We start from the raw sequence: 25,779 nt of genomic DNA, 5'->3' as shown, positions 1-25,779 counted from the left end.
TCCCCTCTATTATAATATTTTAAAAATCTTAATTCACAAAACTTAAGGAGCAGAAAAAAAATCCAATCCAAAACACACACATCTGGACTACTCTCTCATTCAAAGAATTAGTGCCATTTCACCCCCTGAGAGTTCTATTTGTCTCAGAGCCTAGTTCAAAACTGATTTGGAAACCTCTCACTCCACCTATAGATCAGCCATGATAAAGATGATTCCAGAACAAGGATGCACAGCAATTTCTTCTGTTGTAAGCCTTGAAGTGGAAAGTCCTGCATTATTTTTGTCTAGGAAATGTCTTAACCTTTTAAACCTTTATCAGAACAGATCTTGCTCCAGCTTTCTATGTGTAATGGCCACAGAGTAAGGACAATACTGTAATCCTACTGTGTCTTTATTTCTTTGAATGAGTGTTGGTAGATAAGCATTTCATAATGTTGCGGTTCAATGAAAAGCCAGGGCCTTAAGATTATTATCCATCTCCCCTGTATTTGGAAGAATCCTAAAAGCTATTTCTCTCTTTCCTTTAACTTTCCTCTTCTAGTCAGACATACTGTTTCATGGAAAACCTTAGGCACTGCAGCGCCTGGATGTAGTCCTTGCAAATAGAGGGAAAAGAGTTGATGTAACAATTCCTAATGACACCTTAGAAATTCACCAGTCTTCCAGTGGATACAGTATGGAAAATATATACCTTGTAAACAAATCAAATAGTTTAACCTTTGATAACGAACCTCTTAGTAATCAATATACACAAATTTTAGAGACCACATAGACTTATTCTTCATAAAGAAAAGTGTGAATGGCAGTTAGTATTGTTTCACTCTTGGCAGACAGCAGAGTAAATCAATAAGCAATCAATGCCTTCTCTAATGGTTACTTTGACCTAAGGTGATTCTAAAGTTATGTAAGTGATCCATAACTGGAAAAACTATGCAATGCAAAAATTCAGTACCAGAAGATTATACAGAATAATAAATAACCAAAATAATAATTTATGAAAATATAACTTCAAATATAAACTGAAATAGCATTGTAGGATATCTTTATTTAGCTCTGATAAAGCTTGATTAAAGGATGACAGACACACCAATAAACATTCAATCAGAAGAAACTACCTATTTCTAGGCTCCTTTGAGTTAACAGAAGGCAGCCTTCATACACCTAGCCTGTATCCAGGAGCGGCGCCAGAGTTTCTGGCGCCCTAGGCAGAATTCGGGGGTGGCATTTTGTGCGCACCCCATGGGGCGCGCGGGAGCTTCGGTTCCGCTTCCATTGCGCCGCCGAAGAAGGACCCTCCGCCGAAATGCCGCAGGCGACAGCGGCAGTCATTGAGCTGCTCAATTGCCTGCTGCTGTTTTCCACAGCACGTTGGCAGAAGGTCTTTCTTCGGCGGTGCGACGGTCCCCCGAATGCCGCCCCCCAAATCCTGGCGCCCTAGGCGACCGCCTAGGGTCGCCTAATGGAAGCGCCAGCCCTGCCTGTATCTACTTACTTATATGTATCTCATCACCATAGCATTTTATCCACACAATATTTCTGTGATACAGGGAAATTATTATTCCATTTTACAGATGAGAAACTGAGGCACAGGGTAAACGAAGTTACTACAATCCTACAGGAATGCTATGGCAGACACAAAAATGAACCTAGACTACAAAGTCCTAGCCCTATGCACTAGATAACCCATCCTCCCACCACTTACTCCTGAAGAGATAATGAAATATGTACTGTAGTTTACAGGTCTGGATTTTTTATTATCTGTGTACAGTACTTTATATTTCACTTAAACAGCAACAGAAAAACTAAATGCTAAATCCACTCTAGTTAGAAAAGAATAATGTAGTTAATATAAGTACACAGTTGTAGGAGCTACAATAGAGATAGAAATGAAATAACATTAAAGTCAGATGTTATGATCCCTCTGTTCTCACCACTATTGCAATTCTCATCCTTCTAGACCAGACGTGGGCAAGCTACAGCCTACGGGCCACATCTGGCCCGCGGGACCGTCCTGCCCAGCCCCTGAGCTCCCGGCCGGGGAGCCTAGTCCCTTCCCCCGCAACCATGCCGCCGCATGGGCTGTGCTCTGGGCTGCCACTCCCACTGGGCAGCATGGGGAGGGCAGCTGGCTCTGGCCAGGTGTCGCAGCTGCAAGCTCCTGCTGCTGGTAAGGGGGTGGGGAGTGGGGGTTTGGGTAAGGGCGTGGAGGGTTCTGGGGGCCAGTCAGGGAGGAGTGGGCAGTTGGATGGGGCGGAGGTTCTGGGGGTGCGGTCAGGGGATGGGAAACAGGGAGGGTTGGTAATGGGAGTCCCGGGGGGCCTGTCAGGGGGCAGGGATGTGGATAGGGGTCAGGAGGGCCGTCAGGGGACAGGGAACAGGGGGAGGTTGGATAAGGTAGTGGGATTCTGAGGGGCAGTTAGGGGCAGGGGGCCCCAGGAGGGGATGAGGAGCAGAGGGCGGTCAGGGGACAAGGAGCAGAGGATGGTTGGATAGGGGGTGGGAGTCCCAGGGCGGCTGTCAGGGTCGGGGGTGTGGATAGGGGTTGAGGCAGTCAAGGGACAGAGAGCAGGGGATTTGGATAGGGGGCGGGGTTCCCAGGAGGGGGCGGTAAGGAGACAAAGAGCAGGGGGGTTGGATGGGTTGAGGGTTCTAAGGGGGGCAGTCAGGGGGTGGGAAGTGGTAGGGGGCGGATGGGCGTGGAGGCCAGGCTGTTTGGGGAGGCACAGCCTTCCCTACCCGGCCCTCCATACAGTTGCGCAACCCCGATGCGGCCCTCGGGACAAAAAGTTTGCCCACCCCGTTCTAGACTATCTGTCTAGTTCAACCATTTTCTGTAAAGCCACCAAGCAAACAAAATATCCATAAGCCAACTGCCTTAAAATCCGGGGTCCAGAATTCATAATTACAGAACACAATTACTCTACAGTGTTCAAATTGTTACCAAGTTGCTATGCTGCAGATTTCTATTATATAACATATGCATAATATTGATAATCAGCTTGGATTTTCTGTACCTAGATGAATTTGTTGTGTCTTGCTGCAAGAAGATACCTAGTAAGCAGTGTGACATTAAGTACTCAAAGTACTTTTTATACAGTCATGATCTCGTCCAAGGAAACTGCCTGCTGTTGTTTGTTTCTACTGGATTCAGGGGAAAATGACTTTGGGTATATTTTTGTGAATAAACAAGATTACATCAAGAATATACCTGACTCCTACCACCAATTTCTCATCCAAAGGGAAACAACCATGAAAGGCCTCAAATTTGGCTAAATGTTTGGGCTAAAGGAATAATAATACTTTGCACTTCTATATTGCCTTCCATTCAAGAACCTCAGAGTGCTTTAAGACCGTAAGGGTTTGTCTACATAGAAAAGATTTTTTTTTCGGTATAGGTATTTCCACTATAATTAAACTGGTATAACTATTGCAAAAAAAATGCATCCGTGCTGCTTTGTTTATGCTGGCTTAATCTACTTCCCTCTGAAATCATTGCACCCACGCAGGATGGAATATGTTTTTCAAAATAACTGCTCTGTATTCTAGGTAGATATCGAATGTTCTACTATTAGGCTCAATGCTTTCTGGGATTTTTCCTCACACCTTATTGTGGAATACCTACCTTAACCTAACAGAAATCTGGGACTTGTACTCAAACTCGGAAACTCCCATGATTCCTTTCCTGGTACCCCATAATTCATCTGGTTTTAGCAGAGCAGTGCCATTTTCAAACTGATATCAGGCAGCATGGAGGGAGCACTGCTGCGCACCACAATCTTGATCATCATTAATAAGAGACAGGGTCCTTCAAACGTATTGGCAATCACAGAGGCTGGTGGCTTTGGATGAATTGGATGGCTTGGCAGTCGGCCATGAGCATTACTGCCGTGACACCATGTGAATACTGCTAGAGGAGGAGGAAACTTTCCAGCTAGCTCTGCATGATAATTTCCTGGAGCAGCTTCAGTTGATGGAGTGCCACTTCTGGGCTTGGCCAGCTAGCACCAATTAGTGGTACAGAATAGTGCTGTTGAACTCTGATGACGCTAGCAGTGCAAGCAAAGATTCAGGATGCAGAAAGCTACTTTCCTCAAGATCTGTGAACAGCTTACCCTAGGGCTGAAGTAGTGAAACACCTACATGAGAGTTCCCCTCAGCATGGAGCAGCACATGGAAGCTCGCCATCCACGGTAGCAACTGCTCAGTAATTAGATTCCAGTTTGGTGTTGGTAAGTCAACTGTCAAGGCTGTTCTCGTTGAGGTGCACTCTTATTGAGAGGCTGCTGCTTCCCCAGATTGTAAAGCTGGACAATGCACAGGTTGTTGTTTTGGATTTGCATTGTTGGGGTTCCTGAATTGCATAGGGACCTTTACTGGGACCCACATACCTATTATTTGTCCCCATCCACTGCAGGCTTCAGAGTTCATCATCGACAAATACCCCTTGCTGTTGATGATACAAAGCCTGGTGACCTCCATGGTAAGTTCACCACTATTAACGTGGGCTGATCTGGAAAGGTCCATGATGCCAGGATCTTTAGAAACGCACCCCTGTTTTATGCAATGGAAAAAATGGAACTTTGGTCCCTAAAACTACTCTGGACACTAATAGTGTTTTGATTGCTCCTGTTGTTCTGAGAGACCCAGCTTAGCCACTGCTTCCCTAGTTTATACCTACCCTAGTTTATGAAACCTTTCACTGGCCACTTAGAAAGGAGCTGTTTAACTATACTCTGACAAAACTATAACTATAGCAGGACCGCTTGGAAATAGTGACCATAATACAATAGCATTCAACATCCCTGTGGTGGGAAGAACATCTCAACTGCCCAACACTGTGGCCTTTAATTTCAAAAGGGGGAACTATACAAAAATGAGGGGGTTAGTTAGACAAAAGTTAAAAGGTACAGTGACTAAAGTGAAATCCCTGCAAGTTGCGTGGGCCCTTTTTAAAGACATCATAATAGAGGCCCAACTTCAATGTATACCCCAAATTAAGAAAAACAGTAAAAGAACTAAAAAAGAGCCACCATGGCTTAACAACCATGTAAAAGAAGCAGTGAGAGATAAAAAGACTTCCTTTAAAAAGTGGAAGTCAAATCCCAGTGAGGCAAATAGAAAGGAGCACAAACACTGCCAACTTAAGTGCAAGAGTGTAATAAGAAAAGCCAAAGAGGAGTTTGAAGAACGGCTAGCCAAAAACTCCAAAGGTAATAACAAAATGTTTTTTAAGTACATCAGAAGCAGGAAGCCTGCTAAACAACCAGTGGGGCCCCTTGACGATGAAAATACAAAAGGAGCGCTTAAAGATGATAAAGCCATTGCGGAGAAACTAAATGGATTCTTTGCTTCAGTCTTCACGGCTGAGGATGTTAGGGAGATTCCCAAACCTGAGCTGGCTTTTGTAGGTGACAAATCTGAGGAACTGTCACAGATTGAAGTGTCACTAGAGGAGGTTTTGGAATTAATTGATAAACTCAACATTAACAAGTCACAGGGACCAGATGGCATTCACCCAAGAGTTCTGAAAGAACTCAAATGTGAAGTTGATGAACTATTAACCAAGGTGTGTAACCTGTCCTTTAAATCGGCTTCGTTACCCAATGACTGGAAGTTAGCTAATGTAACGCCAATATTTAAAAAGGGCTCTAGGGGTGATCCTGGCAATTACAGACCGGTAAGTCTAACGTCGGTACCGGGCAAATTAGTTGAAACAATAGTAAAGAATAAAATTGTCAGACACATAGAAAAACATAAACTCTTGAGCAATAGTCAACATGGTTTCTGTAAAGGGAAATCGTGTCTTACTAATCTATTAGAGTTCTTTGAAGGGGTCAACAAACATGTGGACAAGGGGGATCCGGTGGACATAGTGTACTTAGATTTCCAGAAAGCCTTTGACAAGGTCCCTCACCAAAGGCTCTTACGTAAATTAAGCTGTCATGGGATAAAAGGAAAGGTCCTTTCATGGATTGAGAACTGGTTAAAGGACAGGGAACAAAGGGTAGGAATTAATGGTAAATTCTCAGAATGGAGAGGGGTAACTAGTGGTGTTCCCCAAGGGTCAGTCCTAGGACCAATCCTATTCAATTTATTCATAAATGATCTGGAGAAAGGGGTAAACAGTGAGGTGGCAAAGTTTGCAGATGATACTAAACTACTCAAGATAGTTAAGACCAAAGCAGATTGTGAAGAACTTCAAAAAGATCTCACAAAACTAAGTGATTGGGCAACAAAATGGCAAATGAAATTTAATGTGGATAAATGTAAAGTAATGCACATTGGAAAAAATAACCCCAACTATACATACAACATGATGGGGGCTAATTTAGCTACTACGAGTCAGGAAAAAGATCTTGGAGTTATCGTGGATAGTTCTCTGAAGATGTCCACGCAGTGTGCAGAGGCGGTCAAAAAAGCAAACAGGATGTTAGGAATCATTAAAAAGGGGATAGAGAATAAGACTGAGAATATATTATTGCCCTTATATAAATCCATGGTACGCCCACATCTCGAATACTGTGTACAGATGTGGTCTCCTCACCTCAAAAAAGATATTCTAGCACTAGAAAAGGTTCAGAAAAGAGCAACTAAAATGATTAGGGGTTTAGAGAGGGTCCCATATGAGGAAAGATTAAAGAGGCTAGGACTCTTCAGTTTGGAAAAGAGGAGACTAAGGGGGGACATGATAGAGGTATATAAAATCATGAGTGATGTTGAGAAAGTGGATAAGGAAAAGTTATTTACTTATTCCCATAATACAAGAACTAGGGGTCACCAAATGAAATTAATAGGCAGCAGGTTTAAAACAAATAAAAGGAGGCTCTTCTTCACACAGCGCGCAGTCAACTTGTGGAATTCCTTGCCTGAGGAGGTTGTGAAGGCTAGGACTATAACAATGTTTAAAAGGGGACTGGATAAATTCATGGTGGCTAGGTCCATAAATGGCTATTAGCCAGGATGGGTAAGAATGGTGTCCCTAGCCTCTGTTTGTCAGAGGATGGAGATGGATGGCAGGAGAGAGATCACTTGATCATTGCCTGTTAGGTTCACTCCCTCAGGGGCACCTGGCATTGGCCACTGTCGGTAGACAGATACTGGGCTAGATGGACCTTTGGTCTGACCCGGTATGGCCTTTCTTATGTTCTTATGTAAAATGACAGTGGAGCTTCCTTGAAAGCCTGAAGGGAAGGTAGAGGTGTCTCATGACAAGCCTGGAAGTTTGAGTAATATCTACCTTTTTCATAGGTGTCATGGGTGCCTGCTTTGTTTTGCACAACATCTGAGAGCGAGGGAGAGACCCTCCCTGGTGGGTGAGAAGCAGAGGTTAAGAGACTTTCTAAATTATATGAGCAGCCAAAGAGGGTGCCTTTGCAAAATGCCCCAGCTGTTCAGGTTTAGATAGGCTGAAGAGATCTCGGCTGTCTGACGGAGGACCTGCAGCAGACAGGTTGCTTTCTGCATATAGAGGGGTTTCATGGTGGCCTGCCTGGAAAAATTACAGTCCAGCTGCTCAGAGTAAGCGCATGTACTGTAAGCATTCTCAGCAATTTCATTTTTGTCTCTTCTGTTCCTGTAATTCTGCCAGAGCTCTTTGGCTTTTGGCACAGCACTGGGGCATGCCCCAGAGTACCCCTTCTGCATTTTCTGCATGTGCCATTCATAAATATTTGCATTGCAGCGATTCCTGTTAAGATGAGACAGGACATGCCCTCTCCTCTCCATGGCTTCTGGAAAGGAAGTCCAGGACTTCAGAATGGGACCACATAGATGCAGGGTCATGATTGGTATACTGGATTCAGTATATGAATTTGCCAGGAGCCAGAATTGCAAAGGGGTGTGTTGAGGTGTGTGCTAGGGTTTAAACAGGAAAGTGGTCAAGATGACCCTAGAGCTGTGGAGTGCACATGGATAAAAGACGGTTACTCACCGTAGTAACTGTTGTTCTTCGAGATGTGTTGCTCCTATCCATTCCAGTTAGGTGTGCGCGCCGCGCGTGCACGGCTCTCCGGAACATTTTTACCCTAGCAACTCCGGTGGGCCGGCTGGCGCCCCCTGGAGTGGCGCCGCTATGGCGCCTGTTATATACCCCAGCCGGCCCGTCCGCTCCTCAGTTCCTTCTTGCCGGCTACTCCGACAGTGGGGAAGGAGGGCGGGTCTGGAATGGATAGGAGCAACACATCTCAAAGAACAACAGTTACTACGGTTGAGTAACCGTCTTTTCTTCTTCGAGTGATTGCTCCTATGCATTCCAGTTAGGTGATTCCCAAGCCTTACCTAGGCGGTGGGGTCGGAGTGAGACGTGGCAGAGTGTAAGACTGCGGAGCCGAAGGCTGCATCGTCTCTAGATTGCTGCACCAACGCGTAATGGGAGGCGAAGGTGTGGACAGAAGACCAGGTGGCCGCTCTACAGACGTCCTGGATGGGAACATGGGCCAGGAAGGCGGCCGACGAGGCGTGCGCTCTCGTTGAATGAGCAGTGAGGCGGCATGGTGGCACGCGAGCAAGCTCGTAGCATGTCCGAATACATGCCGTCACCCAGGAAGAAATCCGCTGGGAGGAGACCGGCTCACCCTTCATGCGGTCGGCGACTGCCACAAACAGCTGGGTCGAACGCCGGAAAGGCTTCGTCCGCTCGAGGTAAAAGGCAAGGGCCCTGCGGACGTCCAGGGTGTGAAGCTGTTGTTCCTGAGGGGAGGCGTGCGGCTTCGGGAAAAAGACCGGGAGGAAGATCTCCTGGTTGAGGTGGAAGGCCGACACCACCTTGGGGAGGAAGGCTGGGTGTGGTCGAAGCTGCACCTTGTCTCCGTGGAAGACGGTGTATGATGGTCCAACCATTACAGCACGGAGCTCAGAGACTAGTCTTGCTGATGTAATCGCGACGAGGAAGGCTGTCTTCCAGGAGAGGTAGAGCAGAGAGCACGTGGCTAGAGGCTCGAAGGGGGGACCCATCAGCTTGGCCAGCACGAGGTTCAAATCCCAGTTCGGGGCAGGACGCCGCACCGGTGGGTACAAGTGATCCAGGCCTTTAAGGAAGCGGGAAACCACCTGGTTGGAGAAGATGGACCGACCTCCCGTAGGTGGACGAAAGGCGGACACTGCTGCCAGGTGTACCTTCAAGGAGGCGACCGCCAGACCTTGCTCCTTAAGGTACCAGAGGTAGTCCAGGATGGTAGGGACAGGGACTACGAAGGGATTGAGGCCTCGTTGGTCACACCAGAGCGCGAACCGCTTCCATTTCGCCAGATAGGTGGAGCGAGTGGAAGGCTTCCTACTCTCGAGCAGGACTCGCTGTACGGCCGCTGAACAGTCCCTCTCCGCGTGGGTCAACCACGCAGGTACCAAGCTGTAAGATGGAGGGACTGCAGGTTCGGATGGTGGAGTCTGCCGAAGTCCTGCGTGATGAGGTCCGGCTATAATGGAAGAGGGATGGGATACCGAACGGAGAGCTCGAGCAGCAGGGTGTACCAATGTTGCCTCGGCCAGGCCGGAGCCACGAGTATGACGCTGGCTCTGTCTCTCCGCAGCTTCTGTAGCACCCGGTGTACGAGCGGGAACGGGGGGAAGGCGTAGAAGAGGTGATCCTTCCAGGGGTAAAGGAAGGCGTCCGACAGGGAGCCCGGCGAGTGACCCCGGAACGAGCAAAACAGGTGGCACTTCCTGTTCGCCTTGGAGGCGAATAGGTCTATCCGGGGAAACCCCCACCTCCGGAAGATTGTGTGGACGACATCGGGACGGAGAGACCACTCGTGGGAGAGGAACGACCTGCTGAGATGGTCGGCCAGCGTGTTCTGCACTCCCGGAAGAAAGGACGCTTCCAGGTGAATCGAGTGGGTTACGCAGAAGTCCCACAGGAGCAGCGCTTCCTTGCAGAGGAGGGAGGAGCGGGCTCCGCCCTGCTTGTTCACGTAGAACATTGCCGTGGTGTTGTCCGTGAACACTGTCACACAGAGGCCTTGCAGGCGGGCGCGGAAGGTGTGACATGCCAAACGGATCGCTCGCAGATCGCGGATATTGATGTGGAGAGCGAGCTCTTGGGGCGATCAAAGACCTTGGGTGTGAAGGTCGCCCAGGTGAGCTCCCCAACCGAGCGCTGAAGCATCCGTGGTCAGAGTGGCGAATGGACGAGGAGGGTGGAACGGGACTCCCGCACACACGACCTCCGGGTCGAGCCACCAGCAGAGGGACTCGAGGGTCGGCTTGGTGATCGTGACCACCATGTCGATGGGATCTCGATGCGGCCGGTAAACCGACGCGAGCCAAGACTGGAACGGGCGGAGGTGGAGCCGCGCGTACGCGGTGACATACATACACGATGCCATGTGGCCCAGGAGGCGGAGGCAGGATCGCACCGTCGTGGTCGGGAAGGTGACGAGGTCCTGGATGATGGAGACCATCGTCTGGTGCCGAGATCGCGGTAGGCAGGCGCGGGCCAACGAGGAGTCGAGGACTGCTCCAATGAACTCCACCCGCTGTGACGGAATCAAGGTGGACTTCTCGGCATTGATGAGAAGACCGAGGCGCTGAAAGAGGGACAGGATTTCTGCCATCTGGCCCATTACCAGGCGCCGAGACGTTCCGCGAACCAGCCAATCGTCGAGATACGGGTAGACGTGTATCTGACGACGGCGGAGGGCTGCGGCAACCACTGCCATGCACTTGGTAAACACTCTCGGTGCGGTGGATAGGCCAAATGGCAACACTGCGAACTGGTAGTGTGCGTTGTTTACCACGAAACGCAGGTAGCGTCGATGGGGAGGGTAGATCGCGACATGGAAGTAGGCGTCCTTCATGTTGAGGGCGGCAAACCAGTCTCCCGGATCCAGAGAGGGAATGATGGTCCCCAGGGTGACCATGCGAAACTTGGGCTTGAGCAGATATTTGTTCAGCTCGCGAAGGTCCAGGATAGGACGTAGCCCTCCTTTCCCTTTGGGGATGAGAAAATATCGGGAATAGAATCCCCTGCCCCGCCTGTCTTGAGGCACTGCCTCTATGGCACCCACGCTCAACAGAGTCTGGACCTCTTGTAAGAGGAGTTGCTTGTGAGAGGGGTCCCTGAAGAGGGACAGGGAGGGTGGGTGGGAAGGGGGGGGGGCGAAACAAACTGAAGGTGGTATCCCGACTGGACTGTTTGAAGCACCCAGTTGTCCGTTGTTATTCGGGCCCACGCCGAAAAGAAATGGGAAAGGCGGTTGTAAAACAAAAGGGTAGGATCCGGTAGGGAGAGTGATCGGCCATCCTCGGGCGTCCACCCCTGAGGCCAAGGTCCGAGCTCCCGAGTCCGCAGAGTCAAGAGCGGCCTGGATGGAGGACCTGGACGATTTCTTTCCCTCCTCCAACAACGCGGAGAATTCCTGGTGGCAGGCTGTTGGTAGGAGCTCTGTAAATTTCGCCAGGGACGCCACGATGTCGTACACGTATCTGGCGAGGAGGACCATCTGGTTGGCGATGCGAAGTTGCAAGCCGCCCACCGAGTAGACCTTGCGGCCTAACAGGTCCATTCGGCGCGCGTCCTTCGACTTTGGCGCAGGGGCAGGTTGACCATGCCTCTCCCTGTCGTTGACCGACTGAACGACCAACGAGTCCGGGGTCGGGTGAGTATATAGATACTCGTAGCCCGTGGGGGGGGACAGAGTACTTGCGCTCATCCCCCCGGGCCGTAGGAGGGATGGACGCAGGCGTCTGCCAGAGTGTGGTGGCATTCTTCTGTATCGTCCGCACGAACGCTAATGCCACGCGCACTGGAGCCTCTGCTCCGACATTCGTTATGGGGTCCTCGTCCTCCTGGACCTTCGCCACGGGGAGAGCCATAGCCGTCGCCACGCGGCGAAGCAGGTCCTGGTGCACCTTTAGGTCTATCGGCGGAGGCTCCTTGGCCGACGCTCCGGCCACCGCCTCGTCAGGTGAGGACGAGGAGGTTAAGCCCTGGACGACAGCCTCCGTCGATGGATCTGCTGACTGCTCGTCGGCTGGGTCGGGCTGCGTGTGCCTCTGGGGATCAGGCGGTATGGAAACCGCGCCCGGTGACGAAGGGGCCGGTCGGCTGACGGTCGCCTCTGGTACCCTGCGCTCGGTACCAGGGGCTCTTGGAGGGAATGGCACCCCCTGAGTCTCGTACTGGGCCCAGGGAACCCAGAAGCCCCACTGTTGTGCCCCCTGAGGTTGGCCTTGTGGGGTAGGTGGCAGGTGCCCGTTACTGTCTGCCCCGGAGGCAACCGACGCAGGGTGGGATGGCCATGGAGGCGCTGAGGCGCTGACGAATTGCGCCGCCGACTGAGGCAGTCTGTCCCCGGACGGTGCCGAGGATCGGTGCCGGTCTGCACGGTACCAGGATGGTGACCAAGACCAACGTCCGCTGCGGTGCCGGGAGCTCGACCAGTGCCGGGAGCTCGACCGGGATCCGGACCTGCGGCGCCGGGAGCAGCTGCATGAGTCGCGGTGCCGGGAACGGTGCCGGGAAGCAGACCTCCGTCGGTGCCGACGCGCAGGTGATCGGGACCTGGAGCGACGCCGGGAGTGCGACCGGTACTGCGATGTCGAACGGTACCGGGACTGCGACCGGCGTCAGGACGGCGACCGGTACCGCGATGGCGAGCGGTGCCGAGATCGCGAGCGACGGGACGGTGACCTGCGGCGGGACCGGGAGCGTCATCCGTGCCGTCTGTCCGGAGAGGGGGGCCGTATTATCATTGCCGGCTTTCCCGCCGAAACAACAGCTCGCGCGCCGTGGAGAAAGTCTCTGGCGTCGATGGCAGCCGGAGCTCAACCACGGCCGGTGCCGGGGAGCATGGCGGTGCCGGACTCGACGGCCCTTGCGGCGCCGGAGTCAACGGCCCGGTGCACGTCCTGTGCACAGCCACAGCGGGGACCGCAGGTGGCGCAATAGTCTTGGCTGCTGGGCCCTCAGCGTGGGGCTTGGCACCCGCTTTCGCCGGCTTGCGCTTCCTTGATGGCGACAGGGAGCGGTGCCGGGCCTTCGGTGCCGGTGGCTGCAGTCGCGGAGTCTCGGTGCCGGAACAGTCCAGGGCTGGCGGTGCGCTCCAGACCGATGAAGCCTTCGGCGCCGGCGCGGACGGTGCCGGGGGCTGGAGCGAAGCCTCCATGAGGAGCTGCTTTAAGCGTATGTCCCGCTCCTTACGCGTCCGGGGTTTGAAAGAGGAACAGATAGAGCACTTATCTGCCCTGTGACTCTCGCCGAGGCACCGGAGGCAGGAGTCGTGCGGATCCCCCACTGGCATAGGCCGCTGGCAAGATGCACAGGGCTTAAAGCCCGGTGCCTTGGGCATGAGCCCGCACCGGGGGAGGAAAGGGAGGGGAAAACCCCCCTTAACCTTATCCTAAAAACTATCTAACTAATAGAAACTATCTACACTAATCACTAAACGAACTATATACACGAGAAAGTAGCGAGAGCTAGGGTAGTGGAGGACAAAGAGCACTCCACAGTTCCAACTGGCCGTCACGGGCGGTAAGAAGGAACTGAGGAGCGGACGGGCCGGCTGGGGTATATAACAGGCGCCATAGCGGCGCCACTCCAGGGGGCGCCAGCCGGCCCGCCGGAGTTGCTAGGGTAAAAATGTTCCGGAGAGCCGTGCACGCGCGGCACGCACACCTAACTGGAATGCATAGGAGCAATCACTCGAAGAAAAACCAAACATGCTCACCCAGATGTGAGGCAATGAAGTGTGGAATAATAGCGGGAGCGAGGACTACCTGAAACAGCACAGCTAATTCAAAATGAGGATGCATCCACCTGAACCTTATAGCAGTATAACTAATTCTGAAAGTTCTGTTGCTTCCAAAGCAGGTTTAATGAAAACAGGATAAAGACACCAGCTAAACTGAGAAAAGAACTTTTATGTAAGGCAGTTTGTGCCAAAGAAACTAAATTACAGTAAAAAAAACAAACAAAAACCCCTCTCCTGTATACAGAAGCCCCAAAATGCATATGGATGGTGCAAATGTACATGGCTTGTGCACTCGGGAAGAGAGGCAGAATCTACCACCAGTCCGGGCCCCAGAACAGCCACTCCATGGCCACTACTTCAACCTATGGGCTGAAGCAGCCCACCGTAAGTGAGAGCATCTAGCCAGTGGATCTACTTGCCCAACTCTCTAAAAGATCCTCTGTGCTATCCTGTCACCACCACCACCCCACTCAAACACAGAGAAGCCTCACTAATACGTTATGTTCTATGCCTTCCATGCCCCGGAAGGGAAAATTTATCTGTAACAGAGTCCTCAGAAAGCCAGGTTGCCTAGTGATTAGCACACCCAGTTTCCAGTGCCACACCTCCCAGGAGAAAAGGCCTTCAGTCCAGTTCCTAACCTTTGCATGTGGCTTAGCTTCACATCAGGGTTTTCAACATCTTTACCCTCTCCTTACGAGAGGCGTGTGTAAATGAGGCTTGTGCCCCTCCTGCAACAAGAACGGTTAGCAGGGGAGCCCATGCCCTCCCACTCCACCAGGCTCTGACCCAGAGTCCTATGAGAAACAGTGTCAGGCACTCTGGCATGCCCCCAGAGCTGCCTCCTTGGATCACTTCCTACTGTCTCCCCCTACATCTTGCAAGCCCAACATGAGATAGAAAAAGACAAGTGAACCTTCAGCCCCAATAGGCCTCAGCAGGCAGTCTTTGTCCTCACAGGGAGGCTTCTTCAGCAGCCCTCAGGATAAATAGGTCAATCTTCCTCCCTCATCTCAGCTGAGTTGCTCCCTTCTAACCTTCATCTCCATTTGGTGCATGCTCTGCAGGTTTGGATGGCTGGAGCTACCTGAGATGAGTACGTCCTTTAACCCTTTTGGGCCAGTGTGGGGTTTGGCCATCCCATTACATTGTCCTCTATTAATTTAATAAATTTCAAAATGTCTTAGGCTAGGTGGAGGCTCCTAATGGCCACACATTGTCAGCACCAGCCCCCTCTCCTATCACCCGGCCAGAAAGGAAGCAAACCTCCAACAATCAAATTAGCCCAATACCATGATTTCTCCAACAGTGGGGACGCAGAAGCAGACATTCCCCAATTCTGCCTCCTTGTGGTTGGACAAATCTCGGTATTCGGATAATTTCAGGATTTTCATGCAGTCTGTGAAATCGTGATTCACACAGGGGTTGATTAACCATAACATAGCAACTCAACAAGGTATTATTTGAACATAGTACTATCACTCTCTGTGACATGGATTTTTCAACATGTGGCCATGACATCACATTGAGACATGCAACAATTTTTACATAGTGCTGTGACATCATGGGTTGACATAATGCTCATTTCACTTGGCACTGCAACACTGCATCACAATGAAGCACTGTGACATAATACTATGTTAACATGGTGCTGCTGTGACATCTCCTATCCTAACCCAGCATTGTGTTGTGATGACATGCTGCTTGAATGCAGTCCTGTGCAGGGGCGGCGAGTTGTACGGGCCCGTGCTCCACCAATATGAAAGCACAGGTGCCCAGCTCCACTAAAGTTAGGGGCCAGGTCTCTCTCCAGACCCCGCCTGCCACCCTGGGCAATTAAAAAGGGCCCGGGGTCCCCACCACCACCACCAGCGCAATGGTGCTAAGGAGGCTTCCTGCCTGCCCGCTCCTGGAAGTGGCCAGCGCGCCCCTGCGGCCCCTGGGGGGGAGGGGGGGACTAATCACACACTGCACCCACTCTGAGCGCCGACCCTGCCAACTGCCTGTAAGCAGCGGTGTGCAGAAACCCCTCCAGCCCCCTACCTAGGAGCTTCTGCCAGAGGGGTGTGCAGGTCACTTTCGGGAGCCGCCCAAGGAAAGCACTGCAATCCTCACCCTCTCCCACACTCAACCCCCTGCCCCAGCTCAGACCCCATACCCAAACTCCCTCCCAGAGCCCCACCCCTGCCCCCCAACCCCCTGCTCCAGACCAGAGCTCACACCCAAACTCCCTCCCAGAGCCCCACCCCTGCCCCAGACCAGAGCACCCACCGAAACTCCCTCTCAGAGCCCCACCCCTGCCCCCAACCCCAGCTCAGACATCAAACCCAAACTCACTCCCAGAGCCCCACCCCTGCCCCAGACCAGAGCACCCACCCAAACTCCCTCCCCGAGCCCCACTCCTGCCCCCCAATCCCCTGCTCCAGACCAGAGCTCATACCCAAACTCCCTCCCAGAGCCCCACCCCTGCCCCAGACCAGAGCTCCACCTAGGGTGACCATGTCCCGATTTTATAGGGACAGTCCCAATTTTTGGAGCTTTTTCTTACACAGGCACCTATTACCCCCCACGCCCATCCTGATTTTTCACACTTGCTGTCTGGCCACCCTAGCCCCACCCATCCTGCACTCAAACTCCCTCCCCCCTGTACACCAATCCCCTGCCCCAGACCAGAGCTCGCACCCAAACTCCCTCCCAGAGCCTTGGGCAGGTGCGGGGCGGTTGGACCCGTTCGGGGCAGCGGGCCCAGGCAGGCCGCGCACCCTCTGGGCCTGGCTGCCTCCCATCCCCCCTCCTGCGCTGGCCGCAGGGTCAGCAACGGGCAGTTATCGCTTTTACTTGTACTGCCGCCTCCCTTACGAGGGAGCCGTTAGGCCGTTGGCAAAGGTCTGTGACACGAACAGAACCTGTGCGCATGCGTATCGCCATCCCCTCTCAGCCCTTTCACGGTGGTCTTTCCCCTGTTCCATTTCCAAGAAGACGCGGGAAGCGAAACCGCCAATATGGGGAGAGCTCCCCCAGACCACGCCCCTAAATCTCTCTCTGCGGATAGGACCTATCCCCTCCGCTCCGGCGGCACCGCCCCTCGGCTCGCGCATGCGCTGTAGACCGGCGGCAGGTGTGGCCTGGTGCTGCGGCCGCGGCGCGAGGCCCAGCGCGGGGCTGGGGGTTCCTATGAGCAGGCGCTCGCGCTGCTCGCCCGCCGCCAGCTCGGTGCTGAGGGGCCTGGTCGGCTCGGCTTTCCTCTGCCTGGCCCGGGCCATGAGCCTGTGCCGAGCCCCGCCGAGCTGCGGGGCGGGGCCCTCGGGCGGCGGCTCCTCCCCCGCCCGCCTGAGCCCCCCTTGGCTGCGGCTGCCGCAGGTGCCGGGCGCCGACCCCGGCAGAGCCAACGACCTGTTGCTGCTGCTGCCGCCGCCGGAGCAGCCGCAGCCGCCTCGGCATCATGTCGTCTATTTCCCGGGGGACGTGCAGGTACCGGCCGGCGGGGCGGGGAGAGGGGCCGGGAGCCGCAGCGAGCTGGCGCGGGGGCCGAGCAGCACGACTCGCTGCCCCGCGCTGTTCCCTCCCCCAGCGCAGACTCATGGGGCCGGGGCCGCCTCCTGCCCCGCTCAGAGGGACGCGGGGCAGCCCTGGTGCGGGCTCCCTGTGCTGCTAAGCCAGGCTAAACCCACTCTTGCGAGGCGAGGCGAGTTATGGTGTGTTGGGGCGTTTTCAGACTGGCGTAGCGTGCTGCGCTCCTAGCACCTGTCAGTGTGTCCATGACAAACAGGTCATACAATGCTGTGAAGTGGTGCACTTGGGAATGTTGCTCCTTTGGGCAGGGATGGTGTCCCTAGCCGCTGTTTGCCAGAAGCTGGGGATGGGTCACTTGGTGATTACCTGTTCCGTTCATTCCCTCTGGGCACCTGGCATTGGCCACTGTCGGAAGACAGGCTAGTGGGCTAGATGGACCTTTGGTCTGACCCAGTATGGCCGTTCTTTTGGCAAGCATTATAAAAATGCTGCTATAGATAGATAAATACAGTCCTCCCACTAGTGTGGCCTATTAGTGTGATTATCTTATAGGGTATGTATTGCAACTCAATGTTAAATGTATTGTGTGCTTGGATCTACTGGGAGCTACTTACATTTCCATACAGTGAGAGTTTTTACAGTTAAGTAGAGTAAAGTTGATGCCTGATTTGTTTCATCTCTCTGTACTGTGCGCACTGCAGTTCTGGTTAGAGTGAACAGCTCCCTATTGTACAATTGAATTGTTTTGTTAGTGTGAAAATAGAATTAACTAAGATGTGTGCATGTGTTTGAAAATTATTTAAAAAATCTAATAAAACAAGATTGGTGTGAAATGGAGTGGTCAAAAATTAAGGTTGCTCTAGAATGTTAGCAATTTACCCATACATTATCATCAGTAATGTAACAAATCTAACAAGAAACAGGACATGGTAAATCTCAAACTGTGGAGCAGCATTAGCTCCTGTAGTCTTCTGGCTCTTGAGTGCTTGGTTTAAGGTTCAGTTAACAGAGGGGAAGCGGGCATGGATCAGCATTCATGTTGTGCTCCCTGTCAGTGCCTGGGCAAGCTAAAGATCCAACGAGCAGACCAAATTCAGTGATGCACTCTGGTCACGTGCAACTTGAGGCACGTTGCACATATGCTAAGAAGATAACTCTCTCTTTTTCTGACAGTAACTCCCCATGCATTAATGCATTATAAAATGTTAAGTCTGGCTATTTAGATTTGGAAGCTAATAAGCTACACAGGTGAAGTTTATAAACTGCTTGAACCAGGGCTCATAGGCTTGTTCTTTCACAGAAACTCTTACCTAAAACCAGTAATTAATGTTTCTTGGCCTGAAAGTTCTTGACACTGGTATCAATAATTGAGATGTTCAGTTACAATAACTTATTGTGGCAGTTGGGAGCATTTGAGTGGTTTACAGTCACTAACAAATTCATACTCGCAACGTATTTCTGAGGTAATGAAGTATTATTTATTGCACAGATGATTCAAAGAGATTGAGGCCCTGATCCTGTAAAGGCTTACCCACATGTTTAGCTTTGTCTCTGAGTAGTCCTATTGACTTCAATATTTCTATGGTGAAAAAAGTAGAAGAGTAACTTTTTGTTAGGGGAAAAAACCCTTTTCCTCCTCCATAACCAGAATGAAGCAAAAAAACCCTGCACAAACAAAATTTTATCTTGCTTTTTTACTTTTTAAGGTTTGTGACTGTGCAAAGAATCATAGACTTTGTCCTCTGTAAACTAGGTCTGGTTTGTCAAGAGTCGTGTGTCATTTCTCTTGCATTATCCTTCATGAAAAGCTAATCAGTTCTAGTCCATTAATAGAAATAGGGCTGTGGAAGACCACCCATATTTCTGAGAGTTGTTTTTGTTTGCACTGCTAGCCAGGTGGATATAAGTAGAATGCATTACCTATCTTAAAAAGAAATGAGATCAATGATGTCTTTGATTAGTTTCCTGTGTATTTTTATCCTTAAAATGTTGTTAAAATAGTTTTACATTTTAAATTTTAAGGTCAAACAATAATGGTGATTTAGTATTTTTGTGAGGCTGAATATAATTTAATGTAATCTGTAGTCTACAGAATCTTTGCCTTTTGAAGTGGGAATTCACCAGAACACAATAAAAATCAACACTTGGAGACTGAATGCGGGTAACATTTTGCTATAATATGTGTGCAGTGAGCAACATCTTTTCTTTAAGACTTGTTTAAGTTTACATATCTTACTTATCAGAAAGAAAACACATGCTTCCCATTTTGGAGATTAACCATCCTGTGATCTTGGGTATTGAATGTCTCAGAGACATACTTTCCCAAAGACAATCATGTATCCCTCTCTAGCAGCCAGCCATAGCCCTTTCCATAAGTACTTGTGGTAGTGTGTGTGAAACAAACCAAAAGTTAAACCTTTGCTCACCAGAAGCACTGCACTCTTACAACATAGTAATGTATTGTCTGTCTCATTTCTTTCAGAACTATCATGACGTTATGGCCTGCCATCCAGAAAACTTTCAATGGGAGTGCTGGAGTTTAGAAAACATTGCTACTATACTCGCTCGCCGATTCCCTAATAGTTATGTTTGGGTTGTAAAATGTTCCCGTATGCATCTGCACAAATTCAGCTGCTATGATAATTTTGTGGCAAGCAATTTGTTTGGAGCACCAGAACACAGCAGTGACTTTGGAGCTTTCACACACCTTCATGTGTTGCTAGTTAATGCATTCAGTATCACCCAGAACATTTTGCTGTCCCAAAAGAGTATGTATAGTTTCAACAAGGATGAAACAATAGCTGTTTGTAAGTCAAAATCTGTTCCTACTACAAATGGTTGTCCAGCATCAGAGAGAGAGAGAAATTGGGAACATTCTGATAATTCTGCTATGAGTTTTGGTACACCATCTGCTATAGGTGAAGCATCATTTACTTTGATTGGCTTCAGTAAAGGGTGTGTGGTTTTGAACCAGCTGCTTTATGAGTTAAAAGAAGCTAAAAAGGACAAGAACACAGATGCCTTTATAAAAAATATAAGAGCATTTTACTGGCTGGATGGTGGTCACTCTGGAGGAAGCAATACTTGGGTTACTGACCCTGAAGTGTTGAAAGAATTTGCAGAGACAGGGATTGCAGTTCATGCTCATGTTACACCTTACCAAGTGTTTGATACAATGAGGTCATGGATTGGGAAGGAGCACAAGAAATTTTTGCAGATTCTTGAAGAATTTGGTGTGCAAGTAAATAAACTGCTTCATTTTGCAGATGAAGTCCCTTCCTTAGATAACCACTTCAGAGTTCATGAAGTATTTTGAGACTTTGAATAAACGTGTGTGTACTGTTCTTTGCATAAGCACTTTTGACATTATAAGTCTTGTACGGTTACAATTTGTTGCGCGCTGACAGTCTCTAAAGAAGAGCACTAAATTCATTCTAATGTGTTAATCTGTATATATATAAATTCATGTGGTTTAAGAAGAGGCTTGGCAAAAGAGCCTAGATGCTTTTGCTGATATTCCTATAGCAAGAGAGATTGTATGACTCTCTCGGGGGAAAAAGTAACAGCTGTCCATATATAGATGTATTTTTTAACGTAACAGATGGACGTTTTTGTGTAAAATGTTTGTATTTAATCTGAAACTGATTTCTGTGGCCAAAATTTTCAACCCTGCTGCCTGAAGTTAGGCTCCTAAGTCATATATTGCTGTCAGTAGGAGCTGTAGATGCTCAGTACCTCTGAATGTCAGGCCACTTTTATTGGGGAAACCTAATTTTGACCTCTGCCAGTAGAAGACAAGAATCTTTTAGCTTTTTGGCATAAAGGAAAAAATGATAGTTGGAACAGTCTTGGTTATATACTTCAGTGCAAATTGTACTATCTGGGTAGTTTAAATCTGCTAGTTCTGTAACTTTTTCCGTAAATGAAGCAAAAGTAAAAATGACATTTACTTTTGGAATAATGGTGCCAGTCTCTTCTTCCTAATAGCCACGGAAAGGGCAAGGTGCTTATGAAAGTTCCATTAACTAATTGCTAACCATCTGCCATTGTGTAGCCTTTCATTTGGGGACTAGAGAATATTAAACATGTAGGTGTAATTTTTTTAAATGACCAAGAAAGCTCGTTAGTGTTTAGTTTACTGTTTCAACATTCCCTTGAGGCTTGACTAACTTTTACAACTTGTATGCTTTGACTATAACAGTTACCTGTGAGGTGTGTCAGTCTGTTTGTATCTGAAACTTGGGCCCTTTTTGGAATCTGTAACAAATTGCTGTTCATCTAAATCAAGCCATGAAATATATTGCAAGTTATATGGTAAATTCTAGAACATGTTCTTAATTTCACAAAGAGTTTTGAAAGATCAGTTTGTAGAACCATGAACGTTTGTTAGTATATTGCACACACACACAAAAGAGCTCTACAGCTTTATTTTCAGAAGCATAATTTTCTATGCAACTTTTTTCTGACCAAAGTGCAAAACTAGATAAGTACAAAGGATGCTGTCAGCTAGTTTAGGCACAAAAGTTGAATGTATTTCAAAACTACTACAAGATGGGTGAGGGATAGAATCTGTTGCCTTACAAGTCTTTTTCATATTTATCCAGGTTATAAATGAATCTTGGCTTGGAAAATCATAACCCTAAAGATAGCCACAGCTGTTGATGAACCAATGGTTGTTTGAAAAAATATTTTTGTCTGGAAGTACGTAAAACAATTGTTACAGCAACCTTTGGTTGTGAAGATGGAGCTACCAAAAGTTAGTGTGGGTCTACTTTGAAAAGAGAATGTACAAATTGCATCATACTCAACTTGTTCCTTACTTAGGGTTATATCTGCTTGCTTAGTGACAGTTTTGACTTTTTCCTCCTTTTAGCCCTACAATGCTGAAAGCGGGGGCTGGATTCTTTTTTTCCTCATGCATAATCACACAATTGTTTAATTCCCCTCAGCTACCCCTTTGTAAGAACACTGGAGGTTAAATGGATGTCACAAACATAATTTGGCATGTACACATCTTACTGATGGTGGTGTGCAAGAATGAAAAATCCAAGCTAGACTCTAGAGAAATCTTTACTTGTCAACTTAGCGCAATTGATATGGAAGCAAGTGAAAAACATTGCACACTAAATACCATGTTTTACAGAGTCACTTTTCAGAGTAAAGCTAACTGTTGAGATTAAATCTACTTAAACAAGCTTAAATGTTTGCTTATGAGTGAACAAAAAAATTAGCCTATTCAGTAATTATACATTAAAGTGCTTTAAACAATGGAGAAAATTATAGTATACAGTATGTAAAATGAATTCATAATCATTAAACTTTCCACAAGGATGTGATATCCAGCTTCTGCTGCTGTTCAAGTTTCATTGGAAGCTTTAGCCAGCACTACTTATTGACTATCTTTTCAATATATTTTTAATAACCCTTCTTTATATACACATTCCAAAATAGAGGATTACCCCTGGTAGCACTCTTAACTACACAAGTGGGAATCAGGGTTTTTCTATTTGAAATATATGCTTTAAAGACAACAAAGCACATTTTGTAGCCTGTTTAATAAAAATCTACTAATTGAGAGGTCTTAAGCAAATCATCCATGCTTAGACTGAAAAATACATCTTATGTTCCTTACTGGTGTGTGTGTGTGTAATGAAAAATCTTTTCCAAAGTCATGCAGTTATTAATCTTGGTACACAAAGAAAAGAGAATTGTTTATTCTGTAATAGGCACATTTCAAAACAATATTCAGTGCTAGCCAAAGTGGAAACCTTCACTTTTTTAAAAGGATATTACAAACCTGTGAAAAGAGCTATTTATACTGGTTGGCAGTGCCCTCTAGGTGTCTGGATGGTTGTCCTAAGGAAATCTGAATCATCAGTACAACAGAAGTGGTTTACAATAGCCAGTACATTTGATCATATTATAGTTTCCATGTTACTTTGAAGATAAATGTTCTTATAAAATGCGTTTCCATCTTTAAGAGTGGGTCTTGTTCTAAGATTTGCTATTTGTCCCTGTTTTTTAATTTGAAATATTTTGGCTGTTTTTTCACTCTCTAGACAGTTGCAGTGTTCTTTTGGACTGTGCCTCTGTCATTCACTTCAGTGCATGCTAAAAATATGTGCAAACAATGTGGAAAATTAAATATTTTTATGGGGGAAACCACCTCAGTGTGAATGTAAAACTAACTATATTAAACAAGGAATCTGCAGTTAACTGGTGTGAGGTATACTTTGTGGATTTGTGTTCATGTACTCCTTGTATTGAATGTTGTCAAAGTGGCTTACTTAAGAAAAGCATAAGGTGGTCTGCTGTTTGGCCTGAGGGACAGTAAAATATTTTGCCTAACTGTATATAGTAAAATGCCCTTTAGAACAAGATTCAGCTCTGTGAAACTGTCAAGGTTCCTCATTACCTATTTAGTGTAGAAGTGTATATACTTTCAAATCTCGGAAACTTCGCTGTAGCAATTTTTTTTTTTTTTTTTTTTTTTTTATATATATACAACATATATATGTGAGTGTAAAAAAAAAATAAAATTCAAACATTAACATTAAATTTATGTATTTGTTTTTATTTATTTATTATTATTTAAAAAAAAAAAAAAAAGAAAAATAAATGAAAACAAAAAAGAACAAACAAGCAAGTGCAAATGTAACAGTGTAACAGTGTAGGTAATAAATAAAATTGAAATATGATTGGAATTTGCAGGAAGCAGGCAGCAGCATCTAGTTTGTCCTGTTCTACTGTTTTGTTTTAAAGAGAGAAGAGAAGAAAAGTTGAGATAATCAGATAACCTGTACAGTAGTACAGGCATTTTGATAATTTTTTTGATAATTTAGATAGTATGTTGTAATGATGTAATGTAAGCCTCTTGCAGTGTCCCCCCTTGGGCTCCCCTCCTCTTGGGGTCTTCCCTACTTCTCCCCTCTCCTGCCCTGCTCCTCACACTCTTCTCCACCCTTTCCTTCCCTAGTTTCCCCTTTCCACACAGTCTTCACACACAGCTCATTTAGCTCAGCTTTTAGCTCAATTCCCTTGTGTCCCCTTTTTGTGGCAGAGGGTGGATAAAGTTTCAAATCTACTTTCTCTCTCTTTTCTTTACTTTTTTTCATTTTCTTATCATTTTTCTTCTTTCTCTTCTCTTCTGTCTAGTCTTTCTTTTTTTTTTCTTTTTCCAAATCTTCAATGGTGTCACTGTGTGTGGCTGTGTGTGTGGAGTGGGAGGAGGGAATGAGGGAGTGTGAGGATGGGCCTAGTCCCAACTAGTCTGGGTCCCAACTCCCCCACATGTTGGGTTGGGTGCACCTGCACTGCAGATAGTCTGCACACTGCAGCAGGTGCCAACTTCCCCTCTGCTTGGTGTGTGCTGTGACCTCTGCTGGGCCCCTCTCCCCCACCTCCACCTCTGCCCCACTCACACCCCCCCCCCACCTCCCACCCCACCCCCCCCTTTCCCCTCCCCCCCCTGCCCCCCCCCCCCTCTGCCCTGCCCCTCCCTGCCTCCCTGTCCTCCCCTCCCCCCCCCCTCTCCCCTCCTCCCCTCCCCCTCCCCCACCAAACAGCTGTTGGGGGGCAGGGGGGGGGGGCAGGGGGGAGGGAGAGGGGGGGGGGGGAGGGGAGGGGAGGGAGGGGGGGGGGAGGAGAGGCGGAGGTGCAGAGGGCAGACTTTTTCCTGTGTGGTGCAGAGCCCTGGGTGCCCTTCCCCCCCAGTGCTGCAGCTATGGCACCTGCACAGCAGGCTCACCTGCTGGCTGCACTGCTCTTACTGTGCTGACAGCTCATGCCTATTGTAGCTCAGTACTGAAATGACATCTACTACAGTCCTACCTCTGTGCCTCTATAGCTAACTCTAGAGGACCCAGAGGACTCAGGACAGCCTTGATCTTTTATCTTTTCAAAGTACCCCAGGTTTTTGTGATCTGTGATTAGCTTAGTTTGCTTACTGCTGGATTTAGCTCATTTTGTACTTTACGTATAAAAACAAAGCTCAAGCAGAGAGATCCCACGGTACAAATACAATTTCCATTATTCTTAATGTTGAAAAGGAAGCATCTGTTTGTGAGAGATGTCCTCCTCTAATACTCTCCCCATTCCTTCATGGTCTCTTGGGGGAGGTACAGTGAGTTTCTTTAACTGAAATAGAGGATTAAAGAGACTGGAGCTTAGATGTGAGAGCTGTAAGCAGAGATCAAGAGGAGGTGCTCACTGTGCCAGCATTCCAGGATGGGGTTTTCCACACCAGCTTCTTACAAGGAAACAAATATTGGGTGGGTGGGTGAGTTGGGATTTTTTCAAAATAGTTGTGCCTTTCATTTGCCTGGAATGAGGTTTTGCTTTTCTATTCATCTCCAGCTGATAGTAAAATGTTTCCCATCATATCTGAATTGGAAAGAGACACAGTTAAAAGTAAAATATATTTGAGCTCCTCTGAGAACAACCTGTGCATCTCATATTGGACAAGAGATTCACTTTGGTTATTCCCTCAAATCTTGTCCTTAATATTTCAGAAATTATGTAACTGAAGCTACTGCATCCTTTACGGTTTTCCTGTTCAAGAAACATGCCATAGATACAG

General features: G+C 48.3%; 2 protein-coding genes across 20 annotated transcripts in view; one reads left to right on the top strand and one right to left on the bottom strand.

Moving 5' to 3' along the window:
• FTCDNL1 (formiminotransferase cyclodeaminase N-terminal like) overlaps positions 1-16,785 on the bottom strand; it is a 110,562-nt gene extending 93,777 nt beyond the window's left edge. For 10 of the 17 annotated variants that reach the window (XR_005586308.1, XR_005586309.1, XR_005586306.1 and 7 more), the window contains exon 1: positions 16,595-16,785. Coding sequence is in view for 8 of the 17 variants with exons in the window: in XM_039495269.1 (XP_039351203.1) it covers positions 16,595-16,657 (63 nt within the window). In the remaining 9 variants the exon portion in view is untranslated. Of the gene's footprint in view, positions 1-14,329; positions 14,552-14,604; positions 14,954-14,980; positions 15,042-16,526 lie in introns of those variants that run through there. The other 7 variants (XM_039495267.1, XM_039495268.1, XM_039495272.1 and 4 more) reach the window with 7 other exon arrangements.
• C11H2orf69 (chromosome 11 C2orf69 homolog) lies at positions 15,550-23,417 on the top strand. Of its 3 annotated transcripts, none has more exons than XM_039495263.1 (2): positions 15,550-15,693; positions 19,684-23,417. In XM_039495263.1, the coding sequence occupies exons 1-2, from the start codon at positions 15,565-15,567 to the stop codon at positions 20,515-20,517; spliced, it is 963 nt and encodes a 320-aa protein (XP_039351197.1). In that variant the 5' UTR covers positions 15,550-15,564; the 3' UTR covers positions 20,518-23,417. The 3 variants fall into 3 exon arrangements, with proteins under 3 accessions (XP_039351197.1, XP_039351196.1, XP_039351198.1); XM_039495262.1 differs by lacking the exon at positions 15,550-15,693 and adding an exon at positions 16,813-17,159; XM_039495264.1 differs by lacking the exon at positions 15,550-15,693 and adding an exon at positions 19,311-19,362.
• Positions 23,418-25,779: the final 2,362 nt, after the last annotated feature.

The sequence above is a fragment of the Mauremys reevesii genome, linkage group 11, assembly GCF_016161935.1.
Source record: "Mauremys reevesii isolate NIE-2019 linkage group 11, ASM1616193v1, whole genome shotgun sequence".
Taxonomy (NCBI): domain Eukaryota; kingdom Metazoa; phylum Chordata; order Testudines; family Geoemydidae; genus Mauremys; species Mauremys reevesii.
This window is presented reverse-complemented; position numbering and strand designations above follow the sequence as displayed.

Excerpts from the sequence above, each read along its gene's own strand:
- C11H2orf69 (XM_039495262.1), top strand. The coding sequence starts at position 16,863 with ATGAGCAGGCGCTCGCGCTGCTCGCCCGCCGCCAGCTCGGTGCTGAGG. Across the intron at positions 17,160-19,683 it reads ATTTCCCGGGGGACGTGCAG|AACTATCATGACGTTATGGC; the intron begins GTACCGGCCGGC and ends CATTTCTTTCAG.